Source organism: Caretta caretta, chromosome 13, assembly GCF_965140235.1.
Source record: "Caretta caretta isolate rCarCar2 chromosome 13, rCarCar1.hap1, whole genome shotgun sequence".
Classification (NCBI taxonomy): domain Eukaryota; kingdom Metazoa; phylum Chordata; order Testudines; family Cheloniidae; genus Caretta; species Caretta caretta.
The window spans coordinates 1,348,127-1,362,900 of record NC_134218.1 but is presented as its reverse complement, the minus strand read 5'-3'; the positions used below and the strand labels follow the sequence as shown (position 1 = coordinate 1,362,900).

At 56.9% G+C, this 14,774-nt stretch overlaps 1 protein-coding gene across 2 annotated transcripts in view; it reads right to left on the bottom strand.

Moving 5' to 3' along the window:
• Nucleotides 1-5,902: 5,902 nt before the first annotated feature.
• Nucleotides 5,903-14,774, bottom strand: part of LOC125622017 (uncharacterized) — a 33,178-nt gene continuing 24,306 nt past the window's right edge. The window contains exons 2-6 of one of the 2 annotated variants that reach the window (XM_048819556.2): nucleotides 11,498-11,635; nucleotides 10,448-10,588; nucleotides 9,914-10,060; nucleotides 9,578-9,748; nucleotides 5,903-6,068 (exon numbers count right to left, since the gene is read on the bottom strand). In XM_048819556.2, the coding sequence (XP_048675513.2) occupies nucleotides 6,028-6,068; nucleotides 9,578-9,748; nucleotides 9,914-10,060; nucleotides 10,448-10,588; nucleotides 11,498-11,635 (638 nt within the window). In that variant the 3' untranslated portion in view covers nucleotides 5,903-6,027. The remainder of the gene's footprint in view (nucleotides 6,069-9,577; nucleotides 9,749-9,913; nucleotides 10,061-10,447; nucleotides 10,589-11,497; nucleotides 11,636-14,774) is intronic. The other variant, XM_075118619.1, reaches the window with a different exon arrangement.

Here is a 14,774-nt window from a genome sequence, read left to right as displayed (position 1 = left end):
GCACAGTAAGGAAACTGAGTCACAGGCCAGTTCAATGACTTGCCCAAGGTGCCATGGGCAGATTGGAACCAAACACCGGACTCTCAGCTCCTGAGTGCACTGTCCAGCTCCGAGGCCCAGCTCGCATCCCGATGGGGACCAGCAGGGGGTAAGGAGGCACACAACCTTGCGGTGCAGCTCGCCGGGCAGCATGAAGAAGAACACGTTTGCTGCTGGGGACTTGCCCAATCCCACGCCTCCTCCTGCCTTGTGAGCTGACGTCTGGCTTCCTCTTCTGCAGCCAGGTGTGGACAGAAAATGTATCGTGCCCACGAAGTGCCGAGTCCCTTTCACACCCCCTGGAGCTGGCAGGTGTCTGACTGCCTTGATCTTGCTGGGATCTGCTTTCAGCCCCTCAGCTGCGAGCAGAGGGCCGACGCATGGCAGCTCACGCTGGCTGAGGCAGTTATTCCGGGTTGAGTTTTAGGTTCGTGGCCCTGCTTGGCTGTAGAAAAGCTTTGTTCCCACAGCCGTGCTGTCACACCAGGTCTGAGCGGGCATGCAGGGCTCGGCGCAGGGCGCTCGGCCGGCGTCCCCCAGTGCTGGCATGCAGCATGCACATGCGGCCAACCCCCTCTGGCAGCTCCAGCGACTATCTGTGCTGCGCCCCAGACGCTCCCTGGCAGGGGAGTGACCCTGCGCGGGAGGGGATGTAAGACCAGCATGGGCGGGACTATGCTAATGCCCGCGTTATGCTGCCGAGCATGCTCAGTATGAGCTAGCGGCCGAGCTATTTCCAGGAGCCTGAGCTGACTAGGCTGAGCTGAGTGTCTGAGCTGTTAATAGAAGGGGCTGTGCCGTTAGGTGCCTGTGTGTGCCCATGGTGCCCTCTACCGGCCCTCACAGGGCTTGTGGCTCACAGCCCAGGGAGTCGCTCCTTTTGCTGCCATGCTAGAGGCTGTTGCTGAAGGTCCAGGGTTCAAGTCCCTGCAAGCTAAGGGCAAAATCATCGCCTTGGATGCAGGTGTGGGGGGCCCGGGGAGCCCGTACAGCCCCGTGAGCGCCCTTGGGCTGAGTGTGTCCCCAAGGATGGCAGTGAACGCGGTACTGGGCACGGGGCAGCTGCCCTCTGCTGAGTGGACCCAATGAGCTACCCTGGTGCTGCTGGGCCATTGCGGGAGAGCCGGAGCAGGGGCAGCCAGGAGCCCTAGCTGGCTACGGGTCTGTTACCGCACCTTTGGGTCAGATGCCAGGCCGTGGCAGCCTTTGCGGCATGAGGGTGCGATGCTGACCCAACCCAAGGGCATGGTGGAAATGCCCCGGCTGCAGGGCGACGCACCGGGAAGGACCGGTCCTGGGAGAGGTGCTCCTGGTAAGACGTTGCACCAGATCCCCTTTCTCCCTTCTGCAGTGGGCTCAGCGGGCAGCACAGGCCCTGGTGCTGGCGGCTGGCTGCGAGCTGTCGCAGGGCACACTCTGCCTGCCACATTGGCTTGCGCTGCCAGCACCTCGGGCTTCGAGACGCGCGGGGCAGGGAAAAGCATCCCGAGCCTAGAGAGAGGCCCAAAGGGGCCGGGGATCAACGGTGCAGCAGTGCCACCTGCCGGCGGACGAAAGGCTCCCGCTTGCTGGGGAAAAGCCCCGGGAATTTTCCACTCCCTGGCTTCTGTCTGTCTCACCAGGACAGGCACAGTTAGAGCCCAGCTGCCGTTCAGCAGCACGTTGGAAACCAGCATGGACAGGCCGAGCACCGTTCATTGCAAGGCTGACTGAGAACCGGGTTCCCAGCAAGTCTCTGGCCCCCTTCCACCACCCCACGGGGCTCCCGGCAGGCGCCCGTGGCATGTCGCGGTCACACAGCAGGAAGCTGGCGACGGGTTACATCGAACTGTGACCCTTTCCTAAGCCCTGTAAATCTAACGCGCCAGCGACGGGGATTCGAGCTGTCTTTGCTGGCGCTTGTGGCTCAGGGGGGTGTTTTTTCACACCCCTGAACGACTAAAGTTAACGACGCAGCCTAAGCGGGCCCCCTGCCCGCGCGCTCCGCTCCGCTCCGCACCGCACCGGGAGGCAGCCAGCACGTTCCTGCAGCCCTGGGGTGTGTGTGGGGGGCCTTCACGAGCTGCCCCCGCCCCGAGCCGCTGCCAGAGGGGTGTGCAGGTCGCTTTCGGGAGCCGGCGCCGCCCAAGGCAAGCACTGACCCCCTGGCCCCCTTCTCCACCCCAACCCCCTGCCCCATCCCAGAGCCCGCACCCCACCCCCAAACTCCCTCCCAGAGCCTTAGGCAGGGAGCGGGGGACTTGGACCCCTTCTGGGCACCACCACAAATTATCCAAACCTGCTGCAAGTGTCGGGATCTGCTGCTGCAGGGGTGAGTGTGGGGTGGGTGCGCTCCCCCCACCCCCCGCCCTCTTTTTTCCTGCACTTTTGCTGTGAAATTTACTAAAGTGAGCAGAAGGAACAGGGGATGCCAAACCTGTAACTTCATCATGATCCCGCTTCCCTCCTTTACAAACGCACACATTAAAAACAAAGCCCTGACGCCCAGCCCCGACCCCGTGTCCCTTTGGTCAGAGGCTGCTAGCACAGAGCCGAGCTGGAGTCCCGCCTTTACCACACGCTCAGCGGGTTACACAGTCTGAGCTCGTTCGTTCTCAACAGGAGACCACACGGGAGCGACCTGTCTCTGGCTCCCTGTCACCTGCCTCCGAGTCCAGCAAGCCACGATCTCCGTCTGCTGGCGGGTCTCACACGACCAGCCATGTCACAGCCTTCGATGGAGGAGCAGAGCTGTGTACTCGTTCCTGGCCAGTAAACACACTCTCAGCCCATCCCAGCCAGCTGTCAATGTCCAGGCGTGAGGCATGTGTTGTTTGCACGAGATCCCTACGTACTGAGGCGGGGACAACCGCTCGGTGTCATTTTTCTGGGTTGACTTTTATGTTCTTGGCCCTGCTTCGCTGTAGAAAAGCTTGTCGTTTTCTGCCATGGTCTCATTCAGCTCCTGGGTCCTTGCTCCCTTCACCTACAATGAGGATATTGTCTGCAAAGATTTTCACCCCAGGCAGCCCTGCCGGCACTTGGGTGAGTCTTCTCTGGAACAGCTCTGGTGCTGGGCTTATGCCATCTGCATGGGCAGCCATCGGTAGTGACCAAATGGTGTTGTCAGCAGGCTGGACCCTTTACCAGGCTTATGTGCCAAACCCTCATGCCTCACATCACAGACCGTAACGATTCTGGCTGTGGCGAGTTCTGGCAAGAGGTCAATTGTGGGCAGTGGATAGTGGCATCTAGTCAATGCCTGGTTCAGTGGCTTGGGTGTATGCAGATGCGTCACTTCCCGATGACTTCTTTACCTGCACCATGTTGCTTACCCAGGCTGTAGTGGTGCTAGGATACCTCAAGCTCCTTGTGTACTGGATAGCGTAGTGCCATGGGATGTTTCCTTCGTGGTAAGCACACAGGTTCCCCGGTGGGGTCTCTTTCCAGTTGCAGCTTTCCTTCAAGACGCCTGTTGCCTTTGGAAACCTCCCCAAACGCTTTTACAATTGTCTCCATTGTTCTCAGGAGACTCCTCCTTTTGTTTCTTGCACTGCAGCTACACAATTCTGACACGGCATCCTGAACAGAGCCATGGCTCATGTGGCTGTATTCCCCACGAGGGTCTGTGGCGCTTGCCATCTGTGACCCAGAAACCTCTTGGAGCCAGCTGGCAGAGAATACAGGGAGTGCATGGGGTCTGACAGGGATCCTCTCGGTCAGATACATGGATAACGGTTCACCAGAGAGGAATGTGAGGTCTCTACCACCAGCCAGTAGCCCACTGGTGGTCATAATCATTGCAAAAAACTCTGCACTGAAAATTATATTCTCAAGGTCCTGGGAGGGAGGTCACCAGGAGGTGACAGCCTTGGACATGTTCCTTGCAGGCAGGGGGTAACAGACGCTTACCTCTCAGTCTGGCCATGAGACTCCTGTGTATTGTGTGCCTCCCAAGGGATGAACCATAGAATCATTGAATATCAGGGTTGGAAGGGACCTCAGGAGGTTCTAGTCCAACCCCCTGCTCAAAGCAGGACCAACCCCAACTAAATCATCCCTGCCAGGGCTTTGTCAAGCCTGAGCTTAAAAACTTCTAGGGAAGGAGATTCCACCACCTCCCTAGATAACGCATTCCAGGGTTTCACCACCCTCCTAGTGAAATAGTGTTTCCTAATATCCAACCTAAACCTCCCCCACTGCAACTTGAGACCATTACTCCTTGTTCTGTCATCTGCTACCACTGAGAATAGTCTAGATCCATCCTCTCTGGAACCCCCCTTCAGGTAGTTGAAAGCAGCTATCAAATCCCCCCTCACTCTTCTCTTTTGCAGGATGCCAGTTTGCATACTGAGCCAGAGACCAGTGATATCTACAAGAGAGAAAATCTACAGGAACCAGGAGGGGTGGGGGTGTCCTGTTTGTAACTGAGATCAAAGGCGTAGTCTGAGAATGGAAAGAAACAAACAGGATCCTTCACCAAGGAGGCAAGCTGCCCAGTATCCTGTCTGCCGACAGTGGCCAATGCCAGGTGCCCAGAGGGAATGAACAGAACAGGGAATCACCAAGTGATCCATCCTGTCGCCCATTCCCAGCAGCCTGCAGCCACAGGAGAATCTCAGCTTCCATTTACAATCGCCAGCTAGGTTCTAGCACCCGTGGCTGCAGAGAAAAGCTAGGAAACATGGTCCCAGCGCAGCCCGAAGGCCGAGAGGCCCGACAGCAAAGGAACAGAGACCACCCCATCTTTTTTTTTTTTTTTTTTTAAGTCTCATGATTTTTAAGCCAGTCTCATGGTCTGGGGGGTCTGACTCCTGGCTTGTGAACGCTGGTGGTTAGCAATGCTGCTGAAGAGACGCCTCAGGCCTTGGGGGTCCCTCCGTGCAGGGGGAATTAAGATGCCACAAGTCCTCCTTTTCTTTTTGCGAATACAGACTAACACGGCTGCTACTCTGAAACCCAGCACACGGGAACCTTCCGTTCACCACATCTTGGAGGGGATGCAGCAGTGCCCGCAGACTTGCACAGCCACCCCTAGGACAGACGCAGCACCCCATTGGACTGCCAGGGGAATCTAGGCTGGTGACGCTGTAATGACTTCCTGGGAATACGGCCCGGCCATGGGGGCAAGGCCCCTCCTCCTGAGGAAACGCCTGGGGAGCTGGAATGATGGCAGTGGGTGGGGCCGGGCACAAGGCATTACGTTCCTGCTGAGGCCGAAGGAGGAACTTCACAAACGTCTGATTTTGAAATAATTCTGCTCCCCAGCCCCCGTCCCCTCGCTCCCCTGGCGGAGGCTGTTCCTAGATCCAGCTAACAGCATAGCTGGCCGCTGAGACAGCGCAGACCGGGTGGCTATGAAGTGACAAAGGCTGAGCAGCAGGAGCCAAAAAGAACGACTCCGTCTTCCTGCAGCTTCCCTGAGTCACAAAATACAGAGGGAAGGAAATAACCTAGGGGCTAGGCACTGGGAGGCCACAGGGCCTCTCAACAGAGGGTCTGTCCGAGTCTGCAGGCAGCGTTGGACACCATTGCAAAAGGGAGGAGCACCTCTGAGATCAGAGGCAGCCCCATGGCGCTGGGCAGAGGGCAGCCCACGCAGCTCTCTGCCTGGCTCTACAAACATGGAGGCCGTTCTCGAGAGCTATTCCCAGGCAATGGCAGGGCTGGTGAGTCAGGCGGTGTCACCATCGCCAAAAGGGGCAGCAGCTCGAGTGCTGGGAGCAGGGCCTGGGTCACTGGCTGAGAAACGGAAGGGGGACGAGCCAGGGCCCTGCACGTCAGTGCCCATAGCGATGGGATAATGGCAAGCTGGAGGGGGGTTGTCCCGGGCGGACATGCAGGGACAGTGAGGCCCAATCCAGGAAATCACAGGGAGGCCAGCTGAGTTGAGCTCTTTATTACACAACCCATGTGCTGGGTGAGATGAGGCCCATGGGCGATTGGGGGTGGGTGTCAGGTGGGGGCCGTATTGGAGGATCCTGTCCTGTCCCCACACAGGCCCTGCGGTCACACTCTCGGCTCTTCCTGGTCTCTCTCTCTGGTCGGCCCTGTGGAAGAAGGGGCAGTCGGTCAGGCCAGGGGCTGGTCATGAGGCTGGGGGCAGGGAGGGAGGTGACAGCAGCAAGGACCTGCAATCCTGGACTGCCCCATGGGCGGGGGCTGGGCACAGAGATCCCGGCAGGCAGGGGGCTGGGCTCACCCCAGCACTCAGCTGTGTTTGTGTCCCCCCTGTTCCCCCCATCCCTCCCGGTGTCAGGTGCAGTCAGCGCAGTTCTGCCTTGCACGGCCTTGAGGCGGGGGCTGGGGGCACGGCTGACGTGGCTGCGCCCGGCCCTTCCTGGGCAGTCGCCGTCCTTGCAGCAGGGCTGAGTGCATGGGGCTGGGTGACCTCGGGAGCCGCCACTGGGCAAACTCCATGGCACAGAGCAGCCCCGGGGAGGAGGCAGGAGACCCAGCCGGCCAGGCCAGCAGCACCCATATGATCCCGGGCACTCCTCTCCCCACGTCCACGCCAGCCTCCCGCAGCCCTTCACCTCATCCCCAGAGAGCTGGGAGCAACATGAGGGAGAGAGGGCAATCTGCACCCCCAGCTTCCGCCCAGACTCCAGGCCTCCGGGGGAGCTGGGTCACTCGGAGCAGGTCTGTGACCAGAGTGACCTTTTCAAAATGCAAAAATGAGACACATGCCAGAACCCCAGACCCCTTGTGGCCAGGCCCCCTGCCCTGCCTATTCCAGCGAGGGAAGGTTGGATAAACATGGCACTAAGGGATGCAAAGGGAGGGCCTGAGGCAGGACAGCTCGCAGGAGCGAACATCTCCGTAGTTATCTGTGAATCCTCTACAAAGAGCTCGTCTCTCACATGCTGGGCTGATGTGAGATCCTGTCTGTGCCCAGCACCTTTGGGGGCCATAACAGTAACAGCGTTTCCAACGTGTGCAGAGTGGCGAGCGGGAGGGCCAAGGGCTCGTCACAGCTACGCCCTCATGCCAGCAAAGAGTCACCTCCCTGGGTAGCCGTTTATTCTGTATAGCAACAGGAGAAGGGGAGCAGTTGCTTCAGAAGCTGAAAGCCCAACGGCCTCAGGAAGCGGCCGCTCAGTTCCTGTTCCAACGCAAAATGTAGCAACAGGATAGCAGCTTAGCAATGTGGCAACTGCCTGATCAGCTCAGAGCTTTATCCCACCCCATCCTAACAAAGCCAGGTTGGTGTGACACTCGCAATCCAGGTGCCAGCTCATGTCAGAGTCCCTGTGTCTCAGTGGAACAGTGACAGACACACAGCTGGAATCAGTCTGGCTCACCTGTGCGTTAGTGTTGTTAAAACAGGGATTAGAATGATAGGAATCTCTTTAGTGTTTCTTCTTTATTGAATGCTGGTGTGTTGCTGCCTGCATTCATCTCACTTATAGCATCTGTATCCCACAGTGTAAGGTAATATTTGAGCGGTTGTACGGTGAGCCTCTGTGACTGTATCTGTACTGTGACTGTGTAACTCACCAGACAGGAGAAAGACAAGAACAGTGTGAATGGCTGATCTCCTACAGAAGATGTTATGTCCTGCCCAACAGGAAAGGTCCATTGACACCAGATGGACTATTGTGGGACATTAAAGAGGACAAACAATGTTCATTGTTTTGCCCTCCCCACCCCCGTGAAGATGAGTCATCCAAGTGGATTCCTCCCATCAGCTGAGGCTGAAGCTGAGAACACAAGGAAGGATGGGGATAAAAACCCCAAACAGAAGGAACTGATGATCATGATGCAGTTTGGACTCTGGGGTGGCAAGGTTTCTAGGCATAAGCAACAGATCCACAGCTGCTCAGCCAGGGTTAGTCCTGAAGGGCATGTAGAGCTTATTCATGATAGAAGCTTCTGTTTCCTTGTGAAAGCTGAGATAGTAACTCATTTGTATTTCTATGTTTACTTTCTTTAACCTTGTAAATAACTCTCTGGTTTCCTTTTCCTAGTTAATAAATCTTTAGATAGTTTATTATAGGATTGGCTAGAAGCGTTGTCTTTGGTGTGAGATCTGAGGTGCAGTTGACTTGGGGTAAGTGACTGGCCCTTTGGTATTGACGGTAAGGTGAATATTGCTGTGATTGATGGTGTAAGGAACCAGCTATCACAAAGGTAAGCTCACCTGGGTGGCAAGACAGACCGGCGTACCCAAGGGGCCTGTCTGTGATGCCCTGGTTAGGCTGTTATGGTGCCTGAGGAGTTCACACTGGATAACTGGTTGGTGAACCCCAGGTAGAGAGCTCACAGCCCGGTGGGGTTTGTGCTCCGGTTCCTAGCAGTGCCCCGGGGCTGGTTCTCACGCTAGGGAGGCCCTGCTGCCAGGGGCACAGTTAGGATTCGACTGCCAGAACTGGCCATAGGCCCTTGTATTTAGTCCATTTCCCAACACAAACAGCGCCGCGGACTTTCCTTCAGCGATACGGGAATGGCCCCTAGTGTATTTCCAGCACTGTCCCTCTGACCTGGGCAGCTCACCACCCACCTGAGGCCCCGTCTACGCCAGCAGGCTTCGAGCAGCACCGTTGTCCCAGATCGCTCGTGAAGCTGCTCTGTGCCGAGAGGAGAGAGCTCTTCCCTTGGCACAATTAATCCATTCCCAACGAATGGCAGTAACCGTGTCGGTGGGACAGCATCTCCTGCCCGCTCAGAGCTGTCCACGCTGGCACTTCTGTCTGTGAAACGTACGTTGCTCAGGGGGGTGTTTTTTCACACTTCTGAATAACAGAAATGATACTGGCCAAAGAGGTAGTTTAGACATAGCCTCCCAGCTCCTCCACAGGCCCTGAGACATCCGGCTCTGGTGCCAAATTGTTCCCAGTGCCCTGGCAGTGCCACAGACGACCTCGTCCCATGCCTTGGTGACTGAGCCGTAGGAGTCGGTGCGACTGTAGGCTGAACATGGGCCGGGCCCCACAAGGGCTTGCGGGTCACATTAGCTACAGAGCACGGAGAGACAGCTGCTCAGCCTCCCCATTGAAATCTAACTGGGACCCAGTCTCCAGCTGGGGTGGGAGATGGGGCTAAAAGAGGACTTGGTCACCAGGGCATATCTGAACCCTGAAAAAACATTTCTTAATGGTCACTTCATTTACATATTAGTTGAAGAACCTTTAGTGCCGGATTTTCAGAAACTATGGTTAGGCAGACAAAATGTACGTGCAAAGCCCTCATTTGCTAACAGTTATGGCCCGTGGATGCAGACTCTCAGTCTACGCGTGCCTACGACAGCTCTTGGCCGTTTGCATGCCACGCTCCTCGCAGGCACAGCCAGGGGCGTCGGCCTGTGAATACTTATGGCAAAGATTTGTATGCGGAACATTTTATGAACTGATTTCCATGATCGTCTCCCCTGCCCTGGCCTCCCACAGCAGGGCTAGGATCCAGCCCCAGAACCAGCAACCTCTTTCGCTTCAGTCCCGTTTCCCACCCTGCACTCCTGGTGACCAGTCCGGCCGGCAGCTGCGTTAATTCTCAGCCTGTCCCAGCTTGCTGAGCTGCCCAGCCCAGGCCGGCGGGTTCACACGCTCGGGCCCCTTACCGAGTGTCCTGCAGGCCTGCTGGCACGCCCGGAGAGTTTTGAAGTTGTTCCCGTTGCCCCGGCAGCCGCCATAATAGAATCTCTGGCACGTCCCGTAGGCCGGGTTGTAGAAGAAGCGAACGAGCAGTTGTGCGCAAGGGCCCCTCTCAGGCGGGAGTCGGCAAACGTCACCTGGAGAGAGGAGAGGGGTTATAAGGAGGGCAGAGGTCTGCAAGGGAGCTCAGGCTAGTGAACCCAGACTGGTGGGGAAGTGGGGATGTCTCTGGCCCACAGGATGCCTGGCCAGTGCTGTGGGGCTGGGGGCTCCACAGGCCCCTCTATCTTTGCTGCTGGTACCTGTTCCAGGGGCCAGGCAGCCAAGGCTACAGCCAGTAAAGCAGCATTTCTCCCTGTTGGGACAGTCCCTGTCGTCTCTGCACTTATTCTTCTCACACGGCGCGAACGTCTGCAGCACTGTCCTCTTGGGGCAGGTGCCAGGTTTGGCTGGAAAAGGGAAACAACAAGAGCTCATGTCTCTGTGGGGAACAAACCCCAAACGCACAGGCCTGCACCACGGACTGGAGCCAGGCCCCAGATCTGACCTCTGGCCAAGGCTTTTCCTTGCCGTCCTGGTCTGCGCCTCTCCAGGACAGGTCCCTGCAGCTTCCCCCCAGACCCTCCCACCCCACGCTCAGCCGCATGCCCCCGGGCCTTAGACCCCCTTCAGTCAGTCGCCTGCCTGTCCCAGCTCTGTCCCTTGCCCCACGTCCATTCTCAGACCCGGCCCCACTTGTGTAGCAGTTTGAATTACTCAGAATGTCCGGGGGGCTCATCTAATAGGCAGGACCAAGTACCCCGCCTTTGGTCCCCCACTCCCAGGTGCGAAGTTACCTGGCACAGCCCACGTGCACTGCACATGGCATCCCTGGCTGCAGCACTTCCGGCCCAGTCCACACTCCCTGTCGTTATTGCATTCCACAAGGCAGATGGTCATAACGCTGGGGTCGAACTGCGGGCAGTACCCTGGGTTTACTGGGGAACAGAACAGCGAGAGAGCAGGGTCAGCGTTGTCTGGACTCGTTCCAATGGGAAGGCTGCTATGTAACCACATAGTGCTCCTGCAGCCGCGAGCAGGCTGATCCCCCACCCGCCCAGATCGCTGGCCTTGCACACACCGCCCCCTTCAGAGTGTCCGCTAAGGTCTCTGTCTGCAGGGCTGCAGGGGGGCCTGGAAACGTAGGACTGGGAGGGATCCGAGAGGTCTTCTAGCCCAGTCCCCTGCACGGAGGCAGGACTCCGTATTATCTGACCGCCCCTGACAGGGGTTTGTCCAACCTGCTCTTCAAAACCTCCAGTGACGGAGATTCCAGCCTCCTGGGCAATTTATTCCAGTGCTTTACCACCCTGCCAGGACGGTTTCCCTAATATCTAATCTAGTGTCTTGAGTCACTGAAGGCAACTATTGCAGAGCCCCCGGGGCCACCCAGATCAGGGTCTCCTGCCTTCTGGGTCAAACGCAGGGTGAGAATGGGCAGTTGCTGCTGGACTGGGCAGGAAGCAGCAGACACGGTCCATTTATCACCGTAGCATCTGAGCACCACCGTTGTAATCAGGATAATCCGAGATGCCACCTCCCCATCAGGATCCTCATACTCTGTGTCACTCCCGCACACCAAGGAGGCCCTGCTGGGCCCCAGTTCTGACCATCCCTTGGCTGGGTGGCGGCCAGGCCCATGCCCGTTGGGGTGGGGTTGGGCCCTGGAAGCAGGATTCATGGGGCTATCGTGGCTGCAGGTGTCCAGACTTTCTCAGGGGGCTGTGGCCACCTTGTTAATATTAAAATAGGGAGCCCAAAGGGGTGGGCGTGGCCATGGGGTCACCAGGCCTTGGCTCTCGGCTCCCAGCACCGATGGAGTGGGGTGGAGAAGGAGAGCCCCTCACCTCCTACGGGGAGTCTGCACTCCATCCCGCAGCCGGTGCTGCAGCAGCGCTCCGATCCGGGACAGTCAGCGTCACTGGAGCAGAACATAAGGCAGTTCACAGCCCAGTGAATGGGAGCGGGGCACTCGCCCTTTTTCACTGGAAACAAATGGGAAGAGAACCGGGGTTACAGAGCGTGGGGCAGACACATCAGCCAGGCCAGGGAAAGAGAAGCAGCCTGAGGCAAGGGGGTCATATCCAGGCAACGGACTCTCCCTCCCTTTACCCCCTCCCCCAGGGACGGAGGAATCTAACTGCTCACCCCCCAGGGGTGACCTCCTCCGCTCCCCAAAGACAGCCGGAAAACTTGCAATTTCAGGGCTTGTTTTCAACTGCATGTCACTAGAGATACAGGCCTCAAGGAGGAGGCTGGTGGGGAGGGATCCAATGGGCATGCTTTGAGATGGGCACGGGAATTAAAGATGAACCCCAGCCTGAGCCAGTCCCACCTGGGGGGGGCCACACGGCAAGCCCCCACCACAGCAGGGCCCTTACATGACTGAAACGAGTGTAAAGTCAGAGCAATCAAGACAAGGGAAACAAAGCAACAGAGAGAAGGCCCCTCTCCCAGGGTGAATCCTCTTTGCTGTGCTCTCTACCCTGTTCCCCAGCAGGGTCTGTTGTAATATATTCTTGTGGGTCTGTAAAGATCCTGGCTTATGACACAGCATCGTATAATACAGGTCAACCCCCGCATCCCGCCCAAGTGGGGGTTGGAAACAAGGGCACCCAGAGGTGCCATCCCCTCCTTCTGCCTTTGTTCTGCAAAGGCAGGACCAGCCCAGAGGTCTGGCTCTTGGGCTTTTACATGTCACAGGTACGGAGATAGCTGGGAGAGCTTCCCACCAACAGCAGGGCTGGGAGGCAGCTCCGGGCCTTAGGCTCTGGCTCCCCTCGAGAGCTCACAGCTGCACCGACGCAGGTCTCTAGTGCACCTGCTCTAAGCCGACAGGAGTCGCTCTCCCATCTACTTAATTAATCCACCCCTAACGAGCGGTTGTAGCTTTGTCAGCAGGAGAAGCTCCCCATCGGCTGTCCACACCATTGCTTAGGCTGGTGTAACTTATCTCACTCAGGGGTGGCTTATTCACACCCCTGAGCAACGTAAGTTCTGCTGGATAAGCCGTGGTGTAGACTAGTGGTTTTCAACCAGGGGTACGTGAACCCCTGGGGTACACAGAGGTCTTCCAGGGGATACATCCCCTCATCTAGAGATTTGCTTAGTTTTACAAGAGGCTACAGAAACAGCACTAGCGAAGTCAGAACAAACTAAAATTTCCTACAGACACTGACTTGTTTATACAGCTCTATCTGCTCAACACTGAAACGTACGCAAAATCTTTATATTCCAGTTGACTTATTTTGTCATTGTCCGGTCACAATGAGAAAGTCAGCCAGTTTTCAGTACTAGTGCGCTGTGACCCTTTGGGATTTTTACATCGGATTTTGCAAGCAAGTCGTTTTTAAGCGAGATGAAACTTAGGGTACGCAAGAGAAATCAGCCTCCTGAAAGGGGCACAGGAGTCCAGAAAGCCTGAGAGCCAGTGGTGTAGACATAGCCTGAGTATCAATCTGTGTGACTGATACCCTGTCACGGGCATACGCAGCGAGGGGTCAGGAGTGAGCTGCACCGAACAACAGATGGCGCCTGCCCTGACCCATCTCCACACTCCCAGGTACACGTGTTGACAGCAGGGCGCTCTGCTGCACAGGACATGCTGGACTGAGCAACGAGGGAAAAGTGGCTTCGCCAACACGTGTTCACTAGTATTTGCCCTTTGAAGAGTTGAGGCAGCCGCTGGGCATCAGGAAAATATTAGTGGCTCTCATACATTTCACACGCTTCAGCACGGATGATGGAGCATCTGATGCTCCACCCCAGACTGGGCACAACTGGACATTCCTTATTCCCTGGTTCCAAATGCTTCAGGCATCAGCTCAGGGGCAGCAACAACATGAAGTGACTTAGGGAGCCAGTGTGACAATGTGACGCAGCAGGGAGAGGGGAGTGTTGACCTGGGAATGTGCCCTGGGGATGGGAGACCTGAGAGCCTGTCACCTGAGCCAGGAGGGGGAGGGGGAGGTAACACCCTGCTCCCCCAGAAGGACTTGACTGAGGGGTCCTGGTTGTACCCACAACCTCTGTTTTGGACTGTGTTCCTGTTGTCCAATAAACCTGTTTTACTGGCTGGCTGAGAGTCTCAGTGAATCCCAGGAAGAGGGGTGCAGGGCCTGGACTCCCCCACACGCCGTGACAGCCAGTCACACGACAAGAAAAAGGAACAGTGCCATTTAAAGGAGACAAAAAGAAAAGGAGTACTTGTGGCACCTTAGAGACTAACCAATTTATTTGAGCATGAGCTTTCGTGCGCTGTAGCTCACGAAAGCTCATGCTCAAATAAATTGGTTAGTCTCTAAGGTGCCACAAGTACTCCTTTTCTTTTTGCAAAGACAGACTAACACGGCTGTTACTCTGAAACCTCTCATTAAAGGAGACAGTTCACAACCACCCCAGCGTCTCACCCCACGGGTTTTCCCCCCTATCTGGTGAATCCATCTAATAACACACATGCAACGATGCTCGTAGAGACTTGATAACGAGTCAGCGCAGCTCAGCTGGCAACAAACATGACTAGGGCCGGACAGCCTAAGGGGTTCCAGGGCAAAGAGGCCCCGGGGAAGCCCGGACAGCAGGAAGGCTGCATGCAGGAAGGGAGTGTTTATGGATTGTTGGCAGTGGGGAAGGAAGGTGCTGGGTGCATGGGGCTCAGAGGCAGCGTGGGGCGTAGGAGGTGGCAAAGAAGCCCAAGGCTCCCCAAGTTTCAGTGGGGGGCCAGCAGCCCCCTGACACCAAGATGCTGCAGGCGGGTGTTTGACTTACTGGTTACAGCATTTCCCCAAATTACCATTGGGTTTTCTCCTTTTTATAAAAGCTTCTTTTGTAAGACATAGACTTGGTTCCTGGGAGTGGGGTAGGGCTGTCTCCTGAAAGCCCCCGGGGTGATTTATCATCTCCCAGAGAGGCGACGCCATCAGAGCCTGGGCACCCCCCAGCTCTCCTTTGACGTGCTGGGGCAGTTTGAACACAAGGCTGCCAGGAGCTCCTGCAGCAGGGCATTGCAGCCTGTATGTGCGAGTTCTCTGCCTGTCTGCATTGGGGACACCCTGGCTCCCCCAGGCACGTTGCCACCGCAGACAGCCGCTCCACTTCTGAAACACAAGGGGCATGCCTTGATTC